General features: G+C 40.2%; 1 protein-coding gene across 3 annotated transcripts in view; it reads left to right on the forward strand.

Annotated features, from left to right (window-relative positions):
- tpk1 (thiamin pyrophosphokinase 1) overlaps positions 1 to 25,130 on the forward strand; it is a 78,135-nt gene that overhangs the window by 37,662 nt on the left and 15,343 nt on the right. For all 3 annotated transcript variants that reach the window (XM_037757137.1, XM_037757139.1, XM_037757138.1), the window contains exons 7-8: positions 7,487 to 7,633; positions 12,173 to 12,281. In XM_037757137.1, coding sequence (XP_037613065.1) covers positions 7,487 to 7,633; positions 12,173 to 12,281 — 256 coding nt within the window. The remainder of the gene's footprint in view (positions 1 to 7,486; positions 7,634 to 12,172; positions 12,282 to 25,130) is intronic.

Here is a 25,130-nt window from a genome sequence, read left to right on the forward strand (position 1 = left end):
ACCTAACTTTTCAGACTCCACTTCATCTCCGCTCTGTCTAGCTTTGTTTGAGTGTGTGCCAAATTAGCCGCTAGGCAAAGGGTGTTACTTGGTGACATCACTACGCTACAGAAGAAAAGGCGGGACTTCAAGCAAGACGTTTCAGGCAGTTCAGGAGCAGTGTTTCTGTGGGGGAGAATTTGGTTTATGCTCGCCATAGTGAAACCGGCGCGATTTTGCAATGAGCAACGCACTGAGCATGAATAGCAATATTGCAATATAAGGCACTCTGTGCATGCTTGTAGTGCATGTGTCATTGACAGAGGCCGGGTGTCTCACGCTAGTATAAACAAAGCGTAACTCCCTTTGGCGTGGACTATGGGCTTTGTAGCTATTCAGACCTTATTCATGCACAAAATATCTATATAACACACTAAAGAAAAGGGAAAAATCACAAAAGCATAATAGGTCCCCTTTAAATATGAAGCTAGAGCCAGGAAACGGTTAGCTTAGCTTAGCATAAAGCCTGGAAGCAGGGGAAAGCAGCTAGCCTGACTCTATACAAAGCACCTCCAAAGCTCAGAAATAGACACATTATATGTTGTTTGTTTAATCCCTGCAAAAAACTGAAGTGAAAAACAAGTTGTGGTTTTACTGGGGTTATGTGCCGGAATATTTCTTGGCCGGGAGCAGTGACTCCCTGGGCATATCAGTGTCAAAAACATTGGGTATTGTTGTTACTATTATTAAAAAGACAAGCAGCAGTTCTAGCACTGGGTAAAATGAATAAGTAAAGCTCTCCTCTCCGTTAGCCTCTGAAAGTTTAGTACCCTTAAGCAAGGCATTCAGTCCTTAGGTACTTAAGATGAGCTGCTCAGAGGTCAATAGTGTTAGACTGTGGCCGACAGCGGGCACATCCGAGGTGCGAGTGTGTGTGGGCGTATGGATATGAAACAGCGTGCTGCTGGAAAAAGAACATGCATGAAATCAGTATTGAAAAATATCATTGGAATAACATTGGCCACATTTACACCTACACATAAAATGCAAAGTGTACTTGCGGTTTGCCAGATTTTAAAATTAAATATTTTACTTTTGCTGTGATATTTTCAAAGTGTAAAGCATTCCCTAACAAACTGGTATCCAAAACTTTGAAATGAGCTGCCAGCCAGAGCGAAGCCCCGCGCCCAGCCAGCTGCTTCAGAGCCAGACACACAGAGATCTGATCCAGAGATGGACTCCATTTCCATTCCGACTCTGAAAATGTCAGCTGAATTGCACAGAATGTGCAATCACATGAGGACAACGATGTATTATAACAAACAATGTCGCTCTAATTTCCATAATTTCAACAATTTGTCTATCTATTTATCTATCAGTCTGTCCTCTTCCTGTCTCTGTCCCCTCTCTCTCTCTCTCGCTCTTTCTCTATCCCTCTATTTTCTCCATTATTCAAATTCATAAGCAGCACACTAAGTGTTGCTCCAATCACAGGCGAGTGCCCCAATCACTTCACCTCTCTAAGCTGATGAAGAAGACGCTTGCAGACACACAAAAATGCACTTCATCTCATACAGAATGCGCACGTGTCGCCACATTGTGCATTTTCACTTTGATTTTCGGTGTCAGGCTTTGAAGGGTAACTTCAGTATTTTTCAACCTGGACCCTTTTTTACCATGTTTTTTGTGTCTAAGTTACAAATGGGGACAACAATTTCTGAAATCGGTCCAGTATTGATGGGTAACGCTATAACTGGCAGCTGCGATACGAGCTGCGAGGGCAAGTGTGCTCCAACACAACAATCTCTGCCCGGCTGGCAATCGCGTTTCCATGGACGTATTCCACGATTCCACTATTGTCTTCCAGCAACACGTCACCTCACGAGATCTCAGAACAAGGCTTCTCCTTGAGCGAGACTCTGTCCATAATGTCAGACACTCATAACAAGCACTTTTAGTGGACATAAATGACACTGCCAACTTGCCCCATTAGCACCATATTGCAGCCCGTGAGCAGCTTCTGTCTACAGCGCTCTGCCTCAACACTGGAACAATTTCAGAAATGAAAGTCCCTATCAGTCAGTTAGACACAAAAACTTGGGAAAATAGGGTACAGGTTGAAAAAACACAAGTTACCCTTTAAAGAGAGGATATACTTTTGTCCTTCCGTGGGCCTTTTTCTCGCGGCCTGGCTAATATTTACTCTGCCTTTGAACTGACGCTGGGTGTTTGTCTGTCTGTCTGCATGCGAAAGATAGGAGCCTGGCAATCAGTTTTTGATGTTATATAAGAGTTGCTGATGATGACTTCTTTTTTTGTTTGTTTACCAGGATTTTTCAACTTTTTCTTTTCCCCACCATGACTCTTATTTGAACTTTTCTTCCCTTCAACACTTTGCGAATAGGAGTAGGTTACATAAAACTTTTTCTAATGATTTAATCACACGCCTTGTCGTTTTCTCTTTTGCTCACTTTCACTAATTTCCCTCCACTTATACTGTTTAATTGAATCGAACACATAGATGAAATAATAACAGGGTGATTTGCAGATTGCGGAGAGCATTGTGCTACTGTTTGGGCTGTTTAAGATTCAACGTATTAGCCCCTGAATGTTTTCCTCCACACAGCTTAGCGCTCGATTTAGAGAATTTATCTCGTATTGTGTCGGGTTGAAATCCCAAAGAATGGTATCAGAGGATTATGGTGGGTGGATGAGTATGTGTTTGTTTGTGTATATATATATATATATATTTATATGTTGTGTGTTTATGTCTCAAAGTGTGTGTGTATCTATATTGTGCATGTGTTTGTGAAAGGCGAGTGTCTGTGTGTGTGAGAGCATTCGGTAACTGTTTACATCTGTTTGTGTATATACTTGTTGAAGCGTGTGTGTGTGTGTGTGTGTCCCAGTTAGCTTCCCTCCCCTTGCTTCACTGTTGCAGGCATGAGCAGCACTACTGTTTTCATTTTCTTCTCTCTTTCTCTGGTTATCTGTTCATCACCCCCCCAATAAATGGATATGAGTTTTTTTGCGTTGCTCGCTCCGGCTCCCCCAGCCAATCAGGAGCGAGAACGGCCGGATCTGTTGAGCCAGCTTGTTAGATTCTCTTCATTCAGTCGTGAGATTCTCCTTTCCCCGCTTGTTTTTCTGTTTTGTTTTTAGTAAACAAACATGAAATAGGAACACATAAAAATTCAAGCTGTTATATGGAGTTTGATATGCGTAGCGGACACAACAGAAGTGTGATGGGAAGCGGAAGATTGAGCAAGCTAGTGTGTCATCAGATGCTGAAACACAATACATAATTTTTTTTTTTTCTTCTCTAGTCATTGCTCCTTGTTCTCTTTCAGCTTTGTTTGCTTTCTTTGAGGTCTTCTGTCGTCTGGCTTTGGCGACTTGCTGTGAATTTTGAACTGACTGATACTCTTCACTGACACTGTTGGTTTGATCCCTCCACTCCTCTCTCATTCCTACCACTGATAACAGCTTTGGTCCGTTGAGGGTATTCTTTTGTGTAAAAAATGTTCTTAGTAAGCAGCAACAAAGGTGGGAAGGACATAAGAGATGAATGGTTTTGCAACAGATTAGACTGTTATCAAGCCATTAAATGTGCGTTATCAGTGGTTATAAGCCTGATAAATGTTGGTCAGTAGGGCCCTGCTACACCCAATAGTAGGTTTTGTCATCTTTTCACATGGTAGATCACCGAAAGAAGGAATAAAAGAAGACGACAGCGACCTTTAGCGACCGTAGTAATTATGACAGAAGCAAAAGCGGAAGTGAAATGAGATATGGGTTGGCTATGGATGGGACACAAAACACAGGGTTTTCACCCAAGAGACCAGAGTTCGCTTCTCGTATGAAACCAACAATGTGTAGTTGTTTTGGTGTACACTAGCATTAAGTTTCACTTTCACTTTTGAAACATATTATTTTAAGCCAAAATACAATGTTTTCGCCCTAAACTTAACTAAATAATTTTGTTGCCTAAACCTAAAAAGCCTTTTTGTTTGTGTTCTAAACCATTTCATTCAGTTTTACAACATGTTAGAACGTTTTGCTTTTAAGTCTCGCTCTCACTTTTACAACACACTAGGCATAGTAGGCCCCTATTGATCCACATCTATGGTGCTTCTAGCAGCTGATAATGCACATTTAATGGCCTTAGTGGGTGTGGTAGATGGAAAAAAGGAACAAACATATTGTAGATACGAGATCCTACCTTGCAATTTTCTGTATTTTCACATTTGAAATTTTTGGAAAATTCATGAAAACCAAAAATTAAGAAGAATTGATTCTACTAACTAAAGTATCATCTTAGTTGCCAAAGCTTCTTATTCCTGCCATAGAACTCCATTCTTTAAAGACTATTAAAAACACACAATGTCAATGAGCCACACTTGACACTCTCCTGGTGCTGTGAATACTTACTAGGGCACCAAATCTGTGGCTGAAGATGGCTCCCATGCACTATAGTATTTACTCCTGTTAGAGTAATGGCCAGCTGTTTTAGGAAATGACTGAGCCTTTTTTTTAAATGAACTACATATTTGTGACCTGTTTTTAAAGATTTACATCTTCTGTAGGTATGAATGAGCTACAGTCTGAGACCCACAGACTGTACAGGAGTCCGAACGCTTTGAGAGATAGACTGATGCATTGTTAGTTTTGGTGTTGTCATGGGATGTGTTGGCAATAAGTCAACAGGTCTGTAAGAGCATGTTGACATAGGACATTTTTGTGTTGGTTCCCACCTGTTGGAGTAACACATTGATGGAGTTCTCTGTGTAAATGAATGCAGTGAATTTCAGAATTATTTCCTAATTATGTAATTTTTATTAAATCACAGGGACGTATGTGACTGGAAGATTTTCATTTTTTCTACCTCATAACACCTCTCTGTGTCTCTCTCTCTCTCTCTCTCTCTTTCAGAGCGAACACTTGTTTACCAAGTGTTGTTGTTTACAGTTTAAGCGATGCCTCTGCATGTGGGGGCGTCAGCCAGATGTTGAAATAACCTCAATCTCTCAGCACACGGTTTTTGTTTTAACTCCATCGCCTGAGGCGGCAAGTTAGTTACGATACATTCAGTTGGCGCAATAGTCCGTTCCCACTATATATACAGTAAGGAGCTACAGTTTGATCTTTCACCTTTTGAATAATGTTGAATACATTGAGGTAATAGCAGGTGGTTGAATGTGGAAACGAAAATGCATTTCAGAGTGGCGAGGTGATACTGCTGCAATTCATCTAATGGGTTAATGCATGCACATACACTTCGACATAGAAAAAAAAAACACATTTCTGTGATAGTAGCAATTTGAATGGAGCCAATATGATCTGGCTGATAAGTGTATAAGAGTAGTAAATTCTCCACATTAGAACCCCGTAAGCTGTACATGTTTATTGGCTGCTAATGTGTACTATATCCCCCTAATGTTTAGCTGCAGCCCAGCATCAGCGGAGGTAATACAAATTGAATTTACTTCTTGCATTCCGTTTGCTTATTTATTTATTTGCACTTTGCGGTGGAAGTGAGAACACTGAAGTGAAGTGAGTGTGATTGACGGTACTGTATGTGGCTCATTTTCCGTGCTGGTGTGACTGTCAGTCGTCAGCCTCTGACAGCGCCTCTGCCCTCATAGTCTCTGTTGGGTGTTAAGGCTGTCAGCGCTGGTGCTTGACTGCTAGGGGACTTTGTATAAGGATATAACTGCTGAGAGCTGTAAATATTGTATTTAAGAGAGAACTGCTGGCTCAAAGTTGAGAAGAACCTTATTTCAGCACTGAGGTGGCAGAAAATGGCATTAGTTTCAACTCAGCTTGCTTGGTTTGCTGTTAACATGTTCAACCTCTTAATTCAAGAGACTGTTGTTGTTTACGTTCATTGTAACGGCCTAAATTCATTCTATGATCTACCACTGATTGTTTATCTGTCCTCCATCTCAGTTCTCTCTCTCAAAGCTCTGTGTCCTTGCTGTTTCTTTCTTTTAGTCCCAATGGCATTAGTTGTTGTGCTTGTTTGTCTCTTCGTTAAATGAAAAGGCTTGTATTATTCTCTATTTTTGTTATTGTCAACAAATCCCATAAAAAGACCAATAATGCATTAGCCTCATTACTTTGTTACTTTCCCCATCCTCTGTCACACTCAGGTTCATTAGTTCCTACTGAAGATGTAATAATCTGATAAATAATCTGCAGTGCCTATTCATTGTATGAAAATAAAGGAACATCCACCCAGTGGAACAGTAGCTGTGTTTCCATTCACATATTTTATGCACATTTTGAAGTGATCACATTAGAAAAGCTGTATGGAAATTTGATAAAACTTCCTAAATTGCAAAAAGAAAAAAAGGTTTTTACTCTCCCTTTGAGGTGGTGTTTGCTTTTGTCGAAAAAGAGTTGATGTGCTAAATGGGTTATAGAAATACATTTGCTGAATAAATTCTGACATAGCGAACATTTAACTCACATGATTGATCAGTTGTTTCTGCTGTGAGCGTCTTCTCGAATATTCCCATAAAGCGTGAATGCTTGTCTTTGTCTCTGGACAGCATAAAACATGGTCAGTACTACTGACATGAAACACAATTAAAACTTGCCCGATTTAAACAAATTCCTGAAGACCTCCCTGTATTTTTCTCTCATAGATGGTTAGATAGCCAGTCGACTTGTTTTGTTTCCGGGTTCTACTTCTGACGCGCCAACTTCTGACCAAACTACGCTGTGACCAAGTTTATTTGCTCCAAACCAGTTGATGGAAACACATCAACATTTCAAAAGTTTGCTTAAAATTTGCTTGACAATTGAATGGAAACACATCTACAGTGGCTTATTGTTGTGTTTTTTTTTAGTTGATAGACAACAATGAACTTCTATGGCACAGAAGAGTAATCTATATCAGGATTTGGCTACACAATACTCGTTAGTGGGATCAATCCACCATCGGTTTTGGTCTTTTTGTGGGATTTGTTGACAATATCACCAGACTTTAATTTCACCAAGGAGTTTATGTTTTTGTCCCATTTTTAGTTTGTTTGTTTGTCTGTTAGTTAGCAGGATAGGATTAGCTTTTGGTGCAGAGTGCTCCTATTTATAAAGCTCTTTAGCTGCTTTATTTTAATCTGCAAAATCTGTTTCACAAATGCCATCCAATCCTCACCAAACTGAACACATAAAATATTTGAATGTGTCTGGAAAAAAGCTGTTCATTTGTTTGTTTTTTTATGTACCATACTCCTTTCTTATAATTAATTGTAAAGTTATTCTAGTAGTTGTTTATTTTACACACTTTCTCAGGGCAAAACATGATATGGCATGTCACATATAGAAGCATTTTAAACATAATTAAGATGTTATTTCTTTTTTTTTGTTTTTCTGCAGCCACTATACTGCTGTCATTGTTCTTCATTGAAACAAACACCAGCATCCTGCCAGAGAACCAATCCAGTATATCAAACCATGGCATTTTTGTCTTTGTCTTATTAAATTCAGTTTGTTTTTCCAGGTGGATGCCATAGTGACGCTGGGCGGTCTCGCTGGCAGGTTTGACCAGACCATGGCATCTGTTGAGACCCTCCACCACGCTCTGCCCATGACACGACTCCCCCTGTTGATCATACAGGGGACCAGCCTGGCATACCTACTCAGACCCGTGAGTGTATTATAAACACACATTACTCAGCCTTCACACATAGACAAACCACTGTGCAATGATTCTGTCCAAAAAGTCTGCGGGCCATTTCTTCCACAGGTGGAGTGAAATACAACTAAAAAGTGGTGAAGTTATAACTTATAAATTGGTTGCTGCATCTATCCTTGAGTTTTAAGTCCTCCAGTATTTCACTTCTCATGAAACTAACGGTGGACTTATTATGGCTCTATCTGTGTTTGAAGTCGCATATAAAAACTACACACACAGGCAGACCCGCAGTATATTTTCACTGCACTAGACTAACCTTAGACTGTATATAAAGATACATCTTTATCCTCCCCCTTCTAATCAGTCCTCGTCTTCATTTTCTCTCACAACTGTTCTTTTCTTTGTGCTGCTTCCACCTTGATTGGAGTGTTGAACACTTTGTTTCTTTGTTAAGTAATCACTTCAATATCCCCCCCTCCCTCCCACACACTTCTCTGCTCTTATGTTGCCCCAATTTGCTGTTGTGCATGAGAGAGAGAGAAAGAGAGAGAGAGTTTCTTCTGATGCTCCCAAATTGTTTTTCCTCAATGCCAGCCACTTTCTCATGCTCCTCAGTTGATTGAGTTTACAAGTGGGCCGAGCCGACGCCATTTGGGACACACACTGCTCTTCTTTTTTTTTTTTTTTTTCCTCTGTTGTTTATTTGCCGGATCTTCAGGACAAACAGCTAACTGTCACACTTCCTGATGACACCTTGTAATACGTTAAGTAAACCTCTCTCTCATGCGCTCCCTCCCTACGTCTTGTCATTATTCCAAAGGCGCGTTGTCATTTGCTGCTTCATACCTCGACACCTCCAATTAATCTTACTTCAGCGAGGGTAAATTAAGCTCGTTTGTCAACGCGCCTCCAATTCGCCAGCGACTGATGAACGCAGACGCCTGTACATGAAGGTGAACGCAACCTTCGAAGGACCCAGTGCTATTTGTTCAAGTTACATCTGTAATTGAAGTGTTTACAACTTTTGCCAAATATCCTCACCGCCCGCATTCCGTGCAATCACGGCTTCGTTACGTGCCTAGCTTCGGGATTTGGTGGTTCAATAAATACGTATACAAGTTGTTCATGTTCTGTACAGAGTCTAAAACACACACAACAAATTAAGACCAGTGGTAAATTACCAGTTAAATGTCCATTTTTGCAAAATTTGACAAGTGGGATTATGTCACCTACCCTTAAAGCTACTTTTTTTAAATGCAATATCTCATTAAACATGCACATTTTGGAAAGTTATTGAGGCATGCTACCTCATTCTAGCTCTTATTTAATCAGGGTTGTGCCTGTTTGTTTTAACTTTTGTTTCCCAGATGAGGTGTCAAAGTGTGATTATGCTATCTTTGGGAAATATGCAGAAATCTTCTATAGCTGGCTCAGGGCACTGCATAATTCTCAAGTCTTTTATTAAATTATGGCTAGGGACACTGCGAGGGGCTGCAGGCTTGTTTATTCTGAGTCCCTACACAACAAGAATATGTTTTAATCAGTCTAGGTCTCAAGGTGACGCTAAATTTACTCAATTTGAATCTTAAAAAACAAAAAGACAAAAGTTGCACTGAGTTCATCTATTTTCTCTTGAGTCTCTGTCGCAAGGGCCGAGCAGCGCCACATTTACTCAAGTTAGTATCCCGGCCTCTGAAGACACTTGAGAGAGCCTGCTCTCTGTGTTGTGGGGACAGCCAATGCACAGCGCTGTGTCAGCCCAATCCGCGCTATAAATCACCCTATAAGCGCACACACTCCAGGTCAAACGTACGAGCTTGTTTACCTGATGCCCTTTTGAAGAGTGAAACTTGTCAGTGCAAGAGCTGATTTAAATGATAAAGTGTGATACCTGAGGTGCGTTAACTCATCCAAGGTTAGCAACCATGTGGCATTCAAATATAAAATAAATATAAATATGAGCTGAAGAAGAACTGACTGCAAGACAATAACTTTATTTATAGAAATCAAATCTTACAGAATATTAAAAACTATTTTTGAAATGACTTTGATACAGATAATATTCCAACATAATAATTAAATTTTTTCCTGCGTTGCTCCCTGAAAGTAAAGGTCAGATGACGAACAGTATCCCCATAGAAACACAATGACAAGCTCAAAAGTCTCTCAGCAGAGAGAACTTTTACAGGCGGGACCAAATGATATTAATGATTTTTAGGTGATGGTTTTAATTCCAAATTACTTAGCAATATAACATTTTAATAAAACTCATGGCAACACTTGTATATAGATATGTTTGATTGTTTTATTAAATTCATTATACATCTCTCACTAAAATAGATAAGATGATGAACATGGAATGCTTTAACAGCATTGTCATTGTGAGCATGTTAGGTGCCTTGAGCCGAATGCGAACGTCAGCATGCTGTGATTAAAGGTACAGTGTGTAGGACTTGGGCATCTAGTGGTGTGGTTGCAGATTGCAACCAACTGGGGTACCCCTCCGCTCACTCCTCCCTTTCCAAAACTGTGGTAGCGTGAGTCGGCGAATTGCAAAACCGTGGTAACGCCGTTCGCCTCGCTCAGAGGCCGTCCTTACCATAATAACACTACTTTAGGAGCAACGGAAGTCAGACGGCGGCTGGCGGTACCACGGTTTTGCACTCTGTGGCTCATGTTACCGCAGTTTCACAAGCGTGTCAGAGACCTACGGTGGCCTTCAGGTAACGTACTGGCTCTCTCTGGAGCCAGTGTTTGGTTTGTCCGTTCTGGGCTACTGTAGAAACATGGCGGGGCTACATGGCACAACGATTCTTAGTTTCAGGTGATTATACACTAATGAAAACATTGTTATGAATACTATTCTCCATTTCTGCTAATAGATCCCCTGAAATGTTACACACTGTTCCTTTAAATACAGCCTCATCGAGACGCTACTATGGCTGTGGACTGCTGTTAATGTCTTTAATGTTATATTTCTTATTCCCCAGTTCTGTGTTATTACTATGCACATAAGCCTGTTTGCAAATCACACCACCTATGAACGTATTCACTTTGATTGATAGCTTTGGTAACAAGCCTGCCTTTGCAATGCAATTTTTATTATATTTCACAAAAATAATTTAAATTGAAACTCAAAGGAAATAGGACAAAATAAAATACCGTAAAATTGTACACATGGTTTACTGTGTCTCGTACTGCATTCGATTTTTCCAAGCAGTCACCAGGCAACTTTTAAATATTAAACTTTCCCCATAAAGTTCCTTCGTCCCTCCTTCTTCTCTGTGTCCCAGCTAAAAAAGTTAGCAGCTAGCTCTACAACCCGAAAAAAAAATGTACAATCTTACTCCGAGTTGTGTGTGTGTGTTCATATGCAGGTGCACATGCGTTTGTTTACCCCTTCTCTCTGTTCCTCACACACTCTCACTCTGACACACTTACACAAAGAGACTGTGTTTATGTATAGAAAACAACCTCAGGGATGTTTCTTGAACACCAAACCGTTATTCCCTTCCCTCTGGCTCTGCAGCTCCAGGAAGCCAAGCAAAGGAAACTCTGCTTTAAACATGTCACACTTTCAACATTTCAAACTCTTAATTGAGTTGTGCCCGTCTTTGTTGTCTGTATGATCCTTTTTAGATGACTGATCATCATAAGCTCTAGCTGTCGCTGCTATTTGTCTTTGTATTTATGCTTGGGTTGTATGGCAGTTTGAGCACACATAGCCTTTTAGCCTGCAGATATTCAAAGTGTTTATAATATTTCAGGCAGTTTTACCAAGTACATGTGCTGTAATGAGATTGAGGTGTTTCTTTGTGTCTTTACTTTTTACATTCCAGCATCAGGCTTTATTATAACCAGTGCATTCAGAGCAAAGCCATTATTCAGCCTGAAGAGTGTGACACTGCCTTGCACCTTCACTGCGTGATGCTTTTTTTCTCTCTCTACACTCTATAGTTCCTCAAAGGGTTACTGTGACTTTTTGAAATTTTGTTCATGTTTGTTTTCTTTATAAAGCACTTCATAAAAAAAATACTTCACTGTATCTCAAAAACACTTCTTCATCTATTCCTCACACACTATTGGAAAAAGACCTCTTAACAAAGTCAGCCATCCTCCCTCATCATCAATAGATATTGTTCTTTCTAAGCTAATAGAATTCACTATGGTAAACACTGCACGTTGAATTCAAGTGTACAACCACTGCTTATGGAGTGTCAGTACAAAAATATGTTGACTCCCTGTGACACACAGGAGAATGGACTATAATTCAAAATGTCAAGGGATCCTTTTTAAGTGTTAGCAGGAACTGAAAATGGGTTGCAGCGCTGACAAGAGCAATCATTTATTTTAATGAGCCTCGGTCCCTGGGCGGAGAAGCTCAGTTTCTCATTTGGGACGGGAAAAGTTTAAGAAGTCGTGCTCTATATTTGTTTTCCTTTTTAATTTTTTTCCCTATCTCATTGTTTCCACCTGTCATCGACTCTGGTACACACACACGCAGAGACAAACACTCATTCATTTTCACATTCATGCTGTGTGTGTGAACAGGGCAGCCACAGACTGGAGGTGAACACAGGCCTGGAGGGGGACTGGTGCAGCCTCATCCCAGTAGGAGGACCCTGCCAAACAATCACCACTGGACTCAAATGGAACCTGAGTGAGTCCTATTCTATTCTATTATTTTTAGCATTTGAATGATGCTCCACAGCCACTAATTACTCTCCAGCTTTCCTTGTTACTACATTTTGTTTGAAGGCTCAATAAAAAAATGTCTTTTCTTTTGCTCATTTAAAAACAACATACAAAAATAAGTGTGAAAGTTCATTTTTGTACTTGGAAACAAGGTAAAGAACTAACTTTTTTGTCAAACAATCCTGCAAAAATAGACATGTGATGAGGAGAAAGGAAGACATGACAATCGTCCTTATGCAAAAACCTTTTCTTTGTATTCTTATCCTAAAACTCTCACTTTTTTTCATATGAGATTTGCTCAAGTCCGATTCACCAAACCCTCTTAACTGGACAACCTTGTTGTAAATTGCTCATTTCAGCCTGATGGATTCCGCCTGTTCATGAGGAGGTGCATGTTTGTGAGATTTGATCATTAGCGTAATCAATGCCCCTAAAAATACCATACAGTATAAGGTTACATATTCCGCTCTATTTGTGGGCAAGTGTCATTCACAATTTTGTTTTACTAAAAAGTAAAAATAAGAAATTCCCTCTACATAAAATCTAGAAGAAACCTCTCAGTAAAGTATGGTGAACAAAATATAAACTTTGCAATAAGTTTGTTTTATTCATTTATTTGATTTTGATTCATTTCTATATCATATTTATAATTCATTCAGATTAAGCTTTTATGATCCTTAAGTCAAAGTGTTTTTTCCCCCTGTTGAGAGAAGCAGACTAGTACATGACCCGTACGACATGGCTGGACCACTGGTGAATTTTGATTGTACCTATAAGAAAAAATTGTGAGTACGAGGAAACTGGGGAATGCCACAATTTCTCTTAAATCACTCGTATGTACCACTTAAGAACAATTCTGTTCATATGAGGTGTACATTCATTAGGCCCATTGTCTTTCTCATATTTACATTGCTGGAGAAACTGTCCAAAATAAGCAAGATACATGTTAGGAAGATTGGTGGCGGTATAGCCTGAATATGAGTGTTTCAGGTCGATAGTGAAGGGGAGGACATTCTTGATATTCTATTTTATTGTGCTGTTATCACAGGGGGAATCTAACATCAAGTGTCTACACATAACCGTTAGCTGCCATTGACTTCCTCTGATTTTTTAAGATCCAGTAATTTAGAGTTTCATATATTGAAGACACATGCCACAATGAGATTTTTATATTCTTGAACATTGTATGGAAATCCAATCAGACACCAGCCTGAAGATCGCTGTGGTCTTGTCCCCGCTCGAAGCCTTATGGCCAGCTGTGCTCTTAATGAGTTGGCACAGACCAACCTGCCATCAGTGCGAGGGGAAACCTGGACCTTCTGTCAGGAGGGTTTGTCTGCTTCTTGGTGGGTGTCCACTCTCAGCATCTGTGTGTGTGCACATGTGTTTGTATGTTTCCGGGAGTCTATACACTTGAGAGAGCACACTTGTGTGTCTGTGTGCGTGGTTGAACATACGTGTGTGTGTGTGTGTGCACCTCCAGCCCCGTTTTTCTGTGTGTGTGTGTGTGTGTGTGTGTGTGTGTTTTGATCAGCTACTGTGTGTTGTATATTTACTCAGCACACCTGTGAGATGGCCTTCTGAATGGTAATGAGTGGGACTTTATACATGAGAGTCCTATGCAGATTAGCCTGTGATAACAAGATGCATAATTAATCATATGCATATTTAGAAGGCTGGAAGTAATGATTTCCCGTTGGGGTTGGGAAGAAGGACCAGAATATGAAAGAAAAAATTAGAAATATTAGTTTTTGTCTCATATGTTTGATTGCATGTTGGAGCGTTCATATAGCAACAGTGCATCTTGTAATGCCATCTTGCGTTGATTCTCGCACTTGTTTTTACTATTTAAATGTGTGTCGGTGCAGGCTTTTCTATGCAACTTGCTCAGGGGCCCAAAATCAGCTCTGTGCCACTCTCGGGTGACACCAAGACTCTTTAGAAGTCCATTGAAATGATCCCCCACGCTTGGGTTCAAAGCCTTTCTGTGATGAAAAATATATGATCTTTCTCTAAAGAAAGAGTTTTGGGCTGTCAGCCATTACAGCCTTGTTGCCCCAAAGGGGACTTTTTGCTTGCATCCAGAGCTTGTTTTAACTTTCGCTTTAAAGAATAAAACTCGGCAATGATTCATGTTGTTTTGATCCAGAGCGTAAATTTGGGATGAGGAGTCATTGAGCGAACTTTTTTTTTTCCTCTGTCTGGTTGTGGTACTCTAGAGGGAGTGTGCGGGATGAACTGGAATACCCTTGGCCCAAGTTAATTATATCATGTGTTAATTTTTTGATGTCAGTTGACCTATAATTTACATTGTTATGAAATTAGATCAGACACATTACACATGTATGCTCACAGAGCTGAGCTTCTGCTCGCAGTCAGAGGATACATTTTTTATCTTGTCGGGTTTTAGTCAAAGTCTGTCTTGAGAATCTATCATTTATATTTTGTGTGAAATGCTTGGGAACAAAATGGCAAAGCATTATAATAAGGTACTCATTTTCTATTTTAATGATAAAACAAAGAAACCTGACATCTCTATTTTGACGTTTCGGATTATAGTATCACACAATGCACACAGTTAGGGCAAGCAAAATAAAACCAGATAAATATGACAAAAATGATGCTGTATGAGGTAATATTTACTGAGCTATTCAAAGTTATCTGATTGAAAAGTCATATTAAAGTCTAAAAGTTTCAACAGCACATCTTTACAGGTATTTATGATCTCATCAGTGGGCAACTCCGGGTCTGAAAAGTGAAGCCAATGCTGAAGTGCCTTAAACTTGTATTATTTCTAATAACCAGCAGGGGGCGACTCCTCTGGTTGCAAATAGAAGTCTGATTGTATAGAAGTCTATGAGAAAATGACCCTACTCCTCAATGGATTTATTACCTCAGTAAACATTGTAAACATGAGTTTATGGTCTGAATCGCTAGTTTCAAGTCATCTTCAATACAGCATGATAGATAGATAGATAGATAGATAGATAGATAGATAGATAGATAGATAGATAAATAGATAGATAGATAGATAGTAACTTTATAGATCCCAAGGGAAATTCAAGTTTGCAGCATCTCAGTTTCATAGTGCAAACATATTAGTAAAAAGGCACAAGTAAGTAGTACAAAGTATAACAAAAATATACCAGATCTCATACTGCAACAAATTTCAGTGAGATTTACCTTGTTTTTATTCATTTAAACATGAAAGTTGTGAACCACAATATCTCTATTTTAGAATTTGACATTGGGAACTATACCTAACATAGAAAATGGGGAAAATATCACACCACCACCACCACAAGCAACTTCCATTCACATCTCTTGTGTTGGAGCAGAGGCAGAAGTTTACTGGTGGATATCTCATAACCACAAGAAAATACATGGGTACATACCAGTTGGGGAAAATGTGTGATTGATCCTTTAAGGCATGAGGGCACGGCAGAGACACCAAAGTGGCAACTTAATGTGAACCTTGGAGCACAAGGGTGGATGCCCTATGGTACCGGGAGAAAGGAAGATAGCACAGTCTAATTCCTGGAGGTCACGGCAGAAGCAATCTGCTCGGAACGTTCTGCAGGCAGTTTGCAGATTACGGTAGATCAGTTGAGGCCTAAAAATTTGACATATGTTTGAATCAGGCATTTGAAAGAAAAGTAAGTAAGAGGGGTTGGTTAGTGACTGTTGACGTGGGAGATGGAAAGCAAGGTGCTTCCCAGTAGAATAGACATTAGGAGTCAGTAACTTAATTTTGCTCATGTTGATGTGTCTAATAAGTAGATGTTTTCCCTGTAAAAAAAAAAACTACAACACCTTGACCACACTTCAGTTTCTGCCTCTTTTTGTGTTAATTCTACATCTTAGAAACGCAGATGCATGCAACAGATGCCTTAATGCGCTCATGTCTTTATGACTCAGCACACTTAAAACACAATTGTTTTAGCAGATTTATGATTTTCATGAGTTGTACTGCGGCTGCCTGGGAGCTACAATTGTAAAATAAGAAAAGATATTCCTTTATTAGTCCCACTGTGGGGAAATTTGCAATTTCTACTTTAAAAAATATATCATTTTGAACTGGTGCCATTCTCAAGGTAAATCAATAAACCTGTTATGAATATAATATTGTGATAGTCATATCACCCCAGCACCGCAGTGGAGGTTGAATGCACAGGCTTTGCATAGCAAACTCTTCAGAGCACTCAGCCTGTTGGGCAGTGAGGGAAAAAAACAGGGAGTATAGGATGAGGAGCCGTGGATGGCCGTGGCTCAAGAGAGTCTTTGTTGAGACTGCTGTCTAATGAAAGGACTGCACTGCGGTAATGATACTAAAGGAAGGGAGTGTACTACTAAATAATGAAGTGACTGCGGTGTAGTAAAGGTAACAATGTAGGAGGGGAGTGTACAAGTTTATAATGAATTGACCGCTATGGGCTGATATCCATGCAGGAGGGCAGTGCATGTTGGGTTTAGTGCCTTGAATGTAATGTGCTGGTTGGAGAGATGGATGGACTTCTGAGTTGGCATAAATCTGGCACTGCTCTGCTCTCACTCCCATACTAAGCTGTAGTAATTCACACTGTCTCTCGTTGCCTACTATCATTTTCTTTTTTCACTTTTATTATTCATTCTTTACCTTCCCAATTTGCTCTCATTCTAATCCTGACACTCCTTGCTATCTTCCCTCTCATTATTAGATACTGTGCCATATCACCTTCTGTATATTACATTCATTTTCAATCATCAGTTATAAAAAAATCCCCCCAGGGAAACTGTCAGTAAATACTGTCATTGTGTGTGCGCTCATATATAACTGCTCGTGTCTAAGTGTCCATACATGACTGAGCTTGCGTTCGTGCATATGTGTGTATTTGAAGATGGGTCGTGGGATTTGGACAGTAGCTCAGGGCAATATTCCTTAATGATGTAATTTCACGTCAGTGATTTTTTAAAATTCACGTTAATATGTCACATTCACACACTATATTATGCGCCACCCTTCCAGTTCTATGTGATAAGTGGACAGGCTTGTTTCCAGAATATCTCTGCGTGGAGGATTATGGAAAGTGTGTAGGAGCTGTTGGCAGCAGCTTGCATGCACTCACACACACACACACATAGAGAGAGCCATATACAAACTTGGCTGTAATGTAGTCAGTGTCCAATAAAGTATTCTGTGCCTTTTCCTTTTTGTACAAGTAGTTCTTGTTCCCTGATTCCCTCATCCAATCCTCCTCTTCTGTGCTCACTACTTTTATTGTTCCAATTATTTGATATCAGGTTACAGAAGATACCACAGGTGAGGTTTTCCTTTTTGCAGTAGAGTGAGTTTGTAAAGCAGATAGGCTGGAAGGGATTCACTTTCTTTCTCTAGGACGATTCACCACGGCAGATGCTTGCCAGTACATTGGCCATAAACCTGCTTCATCCAGTTTATTTATTTCTTCTAGTTCCCCCCACAACCTCCCACTATTTACTATTTACCCAATCTCTGTTGACACTTCTGTAAATCCTGCACCTATCAGACAGAAGCAATGTGTTGCATGTTTGACTTCATTGGTACATTCCTGCTATCCAACTTGAATTTGCAACCGTGCTCTTGACCAGGATTTAACGTAGAGGGTGAACAAAGGGTTTCTCAAATAACAAAAAGATTAGTGTAGTAGAAGTATTACAGGGTTGCTGTAACCAATAGAGTAGATACAAGGAGCTGTTTCCCATCCCACCCACAACCGTGGAATTAGCTTTTTCAATCTCAGCAATATTTCAACATGATTGTAGAGTATATGTTGTTCTATTGAAGTAATAGATCGACCTTAATCGAAAATTTTACATAGTGGCCAAATGGTGGAATTACAACTTCCGGGTCCGTCACGTGATGCCATTGGGCCCAAAAAGAGTTTTTCCCATTGGGAAAGAAACGTCGGTAAATCAGTGGATAATGTTTTTTGAGGTAAATCAACTTACTTCAAGCGCCACTGAGCAACTTTCATAGGAATGAACGGGAGCCCGCCTACAACCCTGTATCCAGATCTCTTTATACATCCATGACATAGCCCCACAACATGTCATTGTTTTTACTGAGAAAGTGAATAAGCGTATTTCCCAAAATGTCAAACTACTCATTTAAAGGTTCCCTGTGAAGTTTTTGTCTACTATTTACGCTATGGAGCAATGTTTTTATGTGAGGGTCAGCATTTTGTTTGCGCTTGTGGATGCGCGCAAGGATGCACAAGCAAGCACACGCGGGTGATGCTATACACATTCCAGCCAATGGTTTCATACTACTCCAGTGATAACAGTAACATATCAAGAAATGCACTAAAAAAAGGCAGGGAAAAAGAAGCCTGCATGCTAGTAAACATGGATTTAAACAATGCAGGTTTGAAAAATCAGCTTTGCAGATGATTTACAAGAAAGGAAATGTTTCAACACGTTTGTTAGACCTCGAGAGAACCACTGAATGTAAACAGAAACTTTGTATACCAGAAAACTCCACATTTTACCTTTAAGTCTTGGTAGTGTGACTCGATAACAAAACAAAATTCTATAAAGAAACCCTACTTTCCCTGCACCGTCATAGGGAATTGACGTATTTACGTCAATCTTGCCCAAACCAGACATCCACCTTTCATTCAAATGAGACGATTAAGACAAATGAGACGATTACTTGTGGTCAAGGATGGTTTCTCTTCGATGCTGCCCCTCCTGCCCTGGCCTCATTGTGACAGCAGTTCTCTCACAGCTTGTGACATCTGCCTGAGAGCAGGACATGCTTCAGGGTTTCTGTTCCTGGCTCCACCAACTCTGCTATGGTTTGGAGCCCTTATCCAATAATGTCACCCCGGAGGTGGGGAGCGCAGCGCTCTCCATTCTTCTACTGATGGCCGCTTCTCTGCTGAAAAAAGTGATTGTTCTTTTCTAATATGTTTTGAGGAAATATGCAAATCATAGTTCAGACTGGACAAGTTTAAATGCAATGCGTACACAGTCTTAATTAGCAGAACAGTAATTATTCTCCGCCAATCTCCTAGTCAGCCAGCTTGATGGCTTGGCAACTGATGGCCGTGGGAATGTGTATTGTGTTAATGTTTTATGAATTCAGCTGTCAAACTTTTAAACTTCAAGAAAAGCAAACAATAATTTGATTAAATAATTTAATAGTTTCTCATAGTCTTACTTTTGTACTCATGCCAATCCAGCAACGTCCTCTATAATTACTATTTTACTTTAGAAGGGCTGATTCATCTACTTCTCACTATTAGATACAAATAGGAATTAACAGGTTTTCTTTGTCTTTGTTCATTTTAGGTCTACTGATCTGCTCCTCTGTTGCAATATTGTACATTTTCACCAGCAGTCTCTAGTTTTGTTTGTTCAAATTGCCCTTATTCTAAATGTCAGGCAGTACATCTGTTCCTTTCTTGGACCGAAATAATGCAGCAACCATCTGTGGGAGCTTTCCTGATGTTTGTTTTTAGCTTCATGTGTTTGTTCCACCTGCATACAATTCAGCCTTTAAGATTTACAACTGTAAATGCAAAGTATGAACTGTACCGAGCGTGCTTAAAGGTACATTACACATTCACATCCCAAGACCTTAAAATGAACCACACATGGTGTGAATTTGGTTTGTTAGAAAGGTCTGACCTCATTTGGCTTGATCATACGGTATACGCACACAAAACTTTACTTCTCATGAGAGGTTGAAACAATACAAAGTGTGAAAACCCTTAAAAGGTAGAGCTTTTGATTTAGCCTCAGGCTTCTACCACAGGCTGTTTTTTGATGTTTTTAGTTGTATATGCAAAGGTGGAAGTGCAGTTCATTACCGCTATAGTCTGGGGATTAAAAAGGGATAAAGATGAAATGACAATGCAAGCAGGGTCAGTTACGGTGAGCATAATTTTGTTTCCCATATTAAATATGCTAAATATGCTATTAAATATCCTTTTTTAGTTGCAAAATACATTGCAAAGTCCTGCAATATATTGCACTTATTGCAAGCTTAAATATCTGTAGCATAAGCAGTGGTAGACTCAGACTAAGGCTGTTTTTTTTTCTCATATCCTTTACTGTAGAAGCTGAAACCTGGTTGCTGATACCAGTGATTATGCAAAATAAGGGTTGAGTTCTTTGCACTCTTGATTGGTCATGCCCGGGAACATAAATCCCCGACCAAGCTCTTGTTGGGCCAGGCTCCGATTAATGAACGGTGTTGCCTGCAGTACCACTTTAAGACCCCTGCCAATTTATTTGCATTAAGTAAGCCATACTGTGCCCTCTATTTTTCCCTGCTCATTTTCTTTGCCGTTGTGCATTCCATTGCCCTTGCTCTACCCCGCAGAAAATAAGTGGCAGTGGACCGCCCACAGCAAATAACCACTGTAACATTAATCTGACGTAAAGGGATGTCATTGAGTCTCCACAGCCAGGGAAGCAGGAAAGGAGTCGGGGAAACCAATGCTCAGCTCCTAGCACAGCAACCTTCACATCACACTGTGCTTATGTGTGAATTTTCAACCACATTAATGTCTACTGTTATTTGGAGGTTGGGGGTTTGCTCTGCACTCTCTCTAGCATTATGGATTTATTTACACTGATTATACTGTTTAGCAGAGTGTGGCATTAAATCTTGCAGAGCTGGAGATGCATGCAGCTCGGCAAGCCTCACACACACACACACACACTAGCTGCACTGAGGCAAATTCCTGTCAACTGTATTGACATGGCAATAAAGTAGTGAAATTGAAATATCGCATATTGATGTCACTAAGTACAGTAGTTGGGATGTTAATGACCTCTATTATATTTTGCGTTTTTCATCCCTGTTTAGAAACAACTGTGGCAAACCCATGAAGTCAAGGTCATTATCCCTTTCCTTAACACACACCTACACATCGCTGCGTCATGCGTTTTTCCCTTGAAGCCGCGCCATGTAGCAAAGCTCCTCTATTACCTTCTGCAAACAATTAATGACACCTTATCCTTACGCCAAGCACACACACACACACACACACACATACACTGATTAAATATGGAAGTGTAATGAGAAGCTTATTCAAAGCAGGCCAGTACAACGCTATATATTTAACCCACAAAAGCCCCATTGTTATTTATAATACAACATATTTAACTGCCTAATAAATTACCCACTAACAACTAAATGTATCTGTTAGAGGTTAAACCGATTGTTGTATGTTTATGCAGAGTGTGAAAGTGCCCTACATAAAGGCATAATAGCATTCACTGCGAAAGTTTCAAGCCAACATTATCCCTTGACATGAATAGAAACTGAGGTTGGAATTTAAGGGAAAGACAGCAGGTGTGGGTGGATGATGGAGCGGAAAGGGGTTTCATATTTAGGCCTCAAAACAAATGGATCCATGGATGCTGTTTAGCCTGCTTGTTGGAGGCAGCTGCACAGTAAATAAAAAGATTCATCCAGGATATACTTTGTTGTACCATTATTAGTATTTTATTCAGTAATGGGGTGTTTGGAGGTGCTGTATTTGGAGGAAATACATTCATACATTCACATAGCATGACTGATTTCTTTTGTCACAAACATGAGATATGCTTGGAATATCTAATGCATGTGCACGGGTCATATTATTATGGAACTATTCAATTTGAATAAAAATATGTATGTGAAGTAAAAATGATTATACTTGCATATAGAAAATGTTGGATGGTTTACAACACTTTAAAGCAGGGGCTAGGCAGAATGTTTTTATATGAATCAATATTCTGTTACTGTTATGCCTATTTCTCACCTTGTAGTGTACTGTTTAGCTGTAAAATGAGAAAGTTTGCTCAGTTTGGTGGGCAGTGCTTGGTATTTCCTCAACTGATCTCTACATGGCTGCAGAAAAAAAACATTTTACAGCTAAACAGTACACTGAAAAATGTTTCTGAAAACATTTGAGGTGAGAAATAGGCATTACAGTAACAGAATATTGATTCATATTTGATCAGCGCTGCCTAGTTTGATCGTTTTGTCGGAGTTCGCGATTGATTGACAGCTGCTCAGAGACGTCAAGGTTCCAACTCGGCTCGATTTTTTTTTTTTCCTCCGGTCTGTGAAATCTTGCAGATGCCGTTAAGAGCACTGGAGGACACAAAGGCACATGATTTTTTTCAGTCTACCTGTGTCATGCACTACTGTCAGGATATGGTGACCGTTTTATAAAATTTACTTTTTTTTAATCATATTTAGTCCAGTCTTGCCGACTGCCGCTTTAAGCCTACTATGTTATTTTGATACATTATATAACTTTTCATTGGTGAGTTGGACTTTTAAAATTCCCAAATATTTTAAAAGCCAGAGCCTGTTTGAAGGTACTCTCTTAGCTTAATTTTTCATTTTTCTCCCCTATCTTGTGCTTTTATGGATATTGCTTTTGTAGAATTCTTCATTAGTGTCACATTAGTGATATAAAGCTACTTTTAGGAGATAAAAATGTTCCCTGGCAGTCATTAAAAGGATTTGAAAATCCTTGTATGTTCATTTACAAAAGAGCTTAAGCTAAGCGCACACACATGCATTGTGAGCGGAATTGATGAAAAAGACTGTCTGGCTTGGAGAAGATTTTAAATCAAACACATTGTACTCAGTTTCAATGGCCCATGCATTGAATCTGTTGCCTCTGGCTTCAGGCGATGTTTTTAGGAACAGCTATCGTCTATTTATGGCCTGTGTATGTTTACACTGAGAATTACATTTGTGAAGTCGTGACAGTCCCAAGTCCTCCCTGAAACTCTCTTGGTGCAAAGCCTAAGAGTAAATCATCTCCCTGGGAATTGGGAGGACGAGTAACAGGCAGAGCCCAGCGCCCTGATTTGTGATGCGACCAGCTGGCCTGCATTATTATCCAGGCAGAGCGCCTCCTCGAACCATGTACTTACAGCCGTGGATGCTGCGAAAGGAGAGAACTACCAACAAACCTCCCCAACAACTAAGTGCGCAACTGGAGAACAGATCTGCTCCACTGTTGCAGGATCCTGGATCACGATCTCTCATTTTCACCCAGAAAGGTGTAAGGCCTGAAAGTAACTCAGAAAGCAAAAAGGCTGCAGGGAAAGCTAATGACTGGGTTTAAAACTCTGATTGTGGGTGACTTTGCTTTAAAAGATATGCAGTAAAAACACCAATATACTCTGTTTCCCCAAGGATATGGTTTCTGACTTGTCAGAACAAAAAAATCCTATATTGTGGCTGCACACCCAACTGTGAAAAACATCATACTGCACATAGGGGTCAAATGGTGTTGTAAAACAACAGTGTGAAGTGCTGAAACCGGACTGTATTGATCTGTTGAACACAGTCAGCTCTGTGAATGCTGAGGTTGTTTATCAGTGGCCCTCTACCGCCAGTCAGAAGAGGAGTTGAGAGATTGAGCAGACTGTTGGCACTGAATTTATAACTTTTCAACTGCATGTATCGTGCTTTCAGTGCATTTTATCAACAATTTCAACTTTTTCTGGGACCAAAGAAATCTCTTTAAGGCAGATGGCCTTTGCCTTAACAAGTCAGGAGTAAGATTGTTCACCTATAACCTATTTTACTTCCTGCGTCACCCATCTGTTCCTAGTCCCGCAATACAAGACAATCGGAGATCTCCGCCTACCGAATGTCTGGGGATTTCTAAATGCAAAGTTGTTGCTAGAACGGCGGCAAGAACGGCTGATAACAAACCTACGCCCCTTTACATGTCCTGGATTCAGACAGGCAAATCACAATCGTTTATCTACATCCATGGAGACATACTGGGGTGCCACGTGGGAATAAAGCTAACGTTATTGGACGACGTCGTCTAGGATTCCGGGAGGGAGCCAGAAATTCTGGAGGAATAAAACCTGTTACCGTGAGTCACATTCTGCTGAGCAGCTGTAGCAACAACAGTTCTGTGCATGTATTTGTGCTACGACAACTTCTGGATGTCACCGCCCCCAATATGAAGGGCCACCCTAAAGATTTTGGATCGGTTCTGCTATGCAGGTTTTTCCGAACTCTTTAATTGTTTCCACCCAGTTTTAGCAACGAAACCAGGGAGATTTCTTTCAGCGAAGCGTTTAGATACCGACTTGTGAGTCTAATCTGTTCCCTCTGCCAAGGACAAGAGACAAGAGGAATCAAAATAGGACGAAGACATAACACATTGCGGCAGAAACCTCAGAAGAGAAACACCTCAGCCCCCAGAGCTTTGATCATGGGAGACATCAGAGCCGACAGGAGGAGTCTCCACCTCCTTCATATCCTTCACTCCACCCCCCAAACCCCATCCAGGTCACCCTCCTATCCCGTCACCCTTTCTCCCTCCTCCTTCCTCTTGGACTTCACTGACCGAGATGAAGGAGCTGGTCACTGCTGGAACCAAGCTTACCCTCTGCCCTACTCTAACGGAGTTGCCATTTTGGACTTTTCCCTCAAATGCAAGTAGATATCTTATTGAAATGTTGCTTCTTTTCAATATGTGGCTCTTCAGCTGAATTCTTCCTCTCAAGCTATGTTTCCTAAATATCTAGAGGCCACCTAAATAGTGTGCAACCTTTTTTGATGACTTTACTGAACTGCTGTCTGTACTCTGTATTGACTTTGACTGTGTAGTTATTGTTGGTTTTGAATTTTAACATTTTAACAATCCAGGACTGAGGGACTAAAGAACTGCGTTGTGTTCTTGATAACTGAGTCAGTATGTGACTCAGCTCACACACAGTAAGGTGCACACTCTGGACTTAATTATCTCCCAAGTCTCTGAACATTTCCAAGGTTGTGGTGACCGATGTTGCTTTTTCTAATCGTTCCTGTGTT

This window comes from Sebastes umbrosus, chromosome 21 (assembly GCF_015220745.1).
Source record: "Sebastes umbrosus isolate fSebUmb1 chromosome 21, fSebUmb1.pri, whole genome shotgun sequence".
Taxonomy (NCBI): domain Eukaryota; kingdom Metazoa; phylum Chordata; class Actinopteri; order Perciformes; family Sebastidae; genus Sebastes; species Sebastes umbrosus.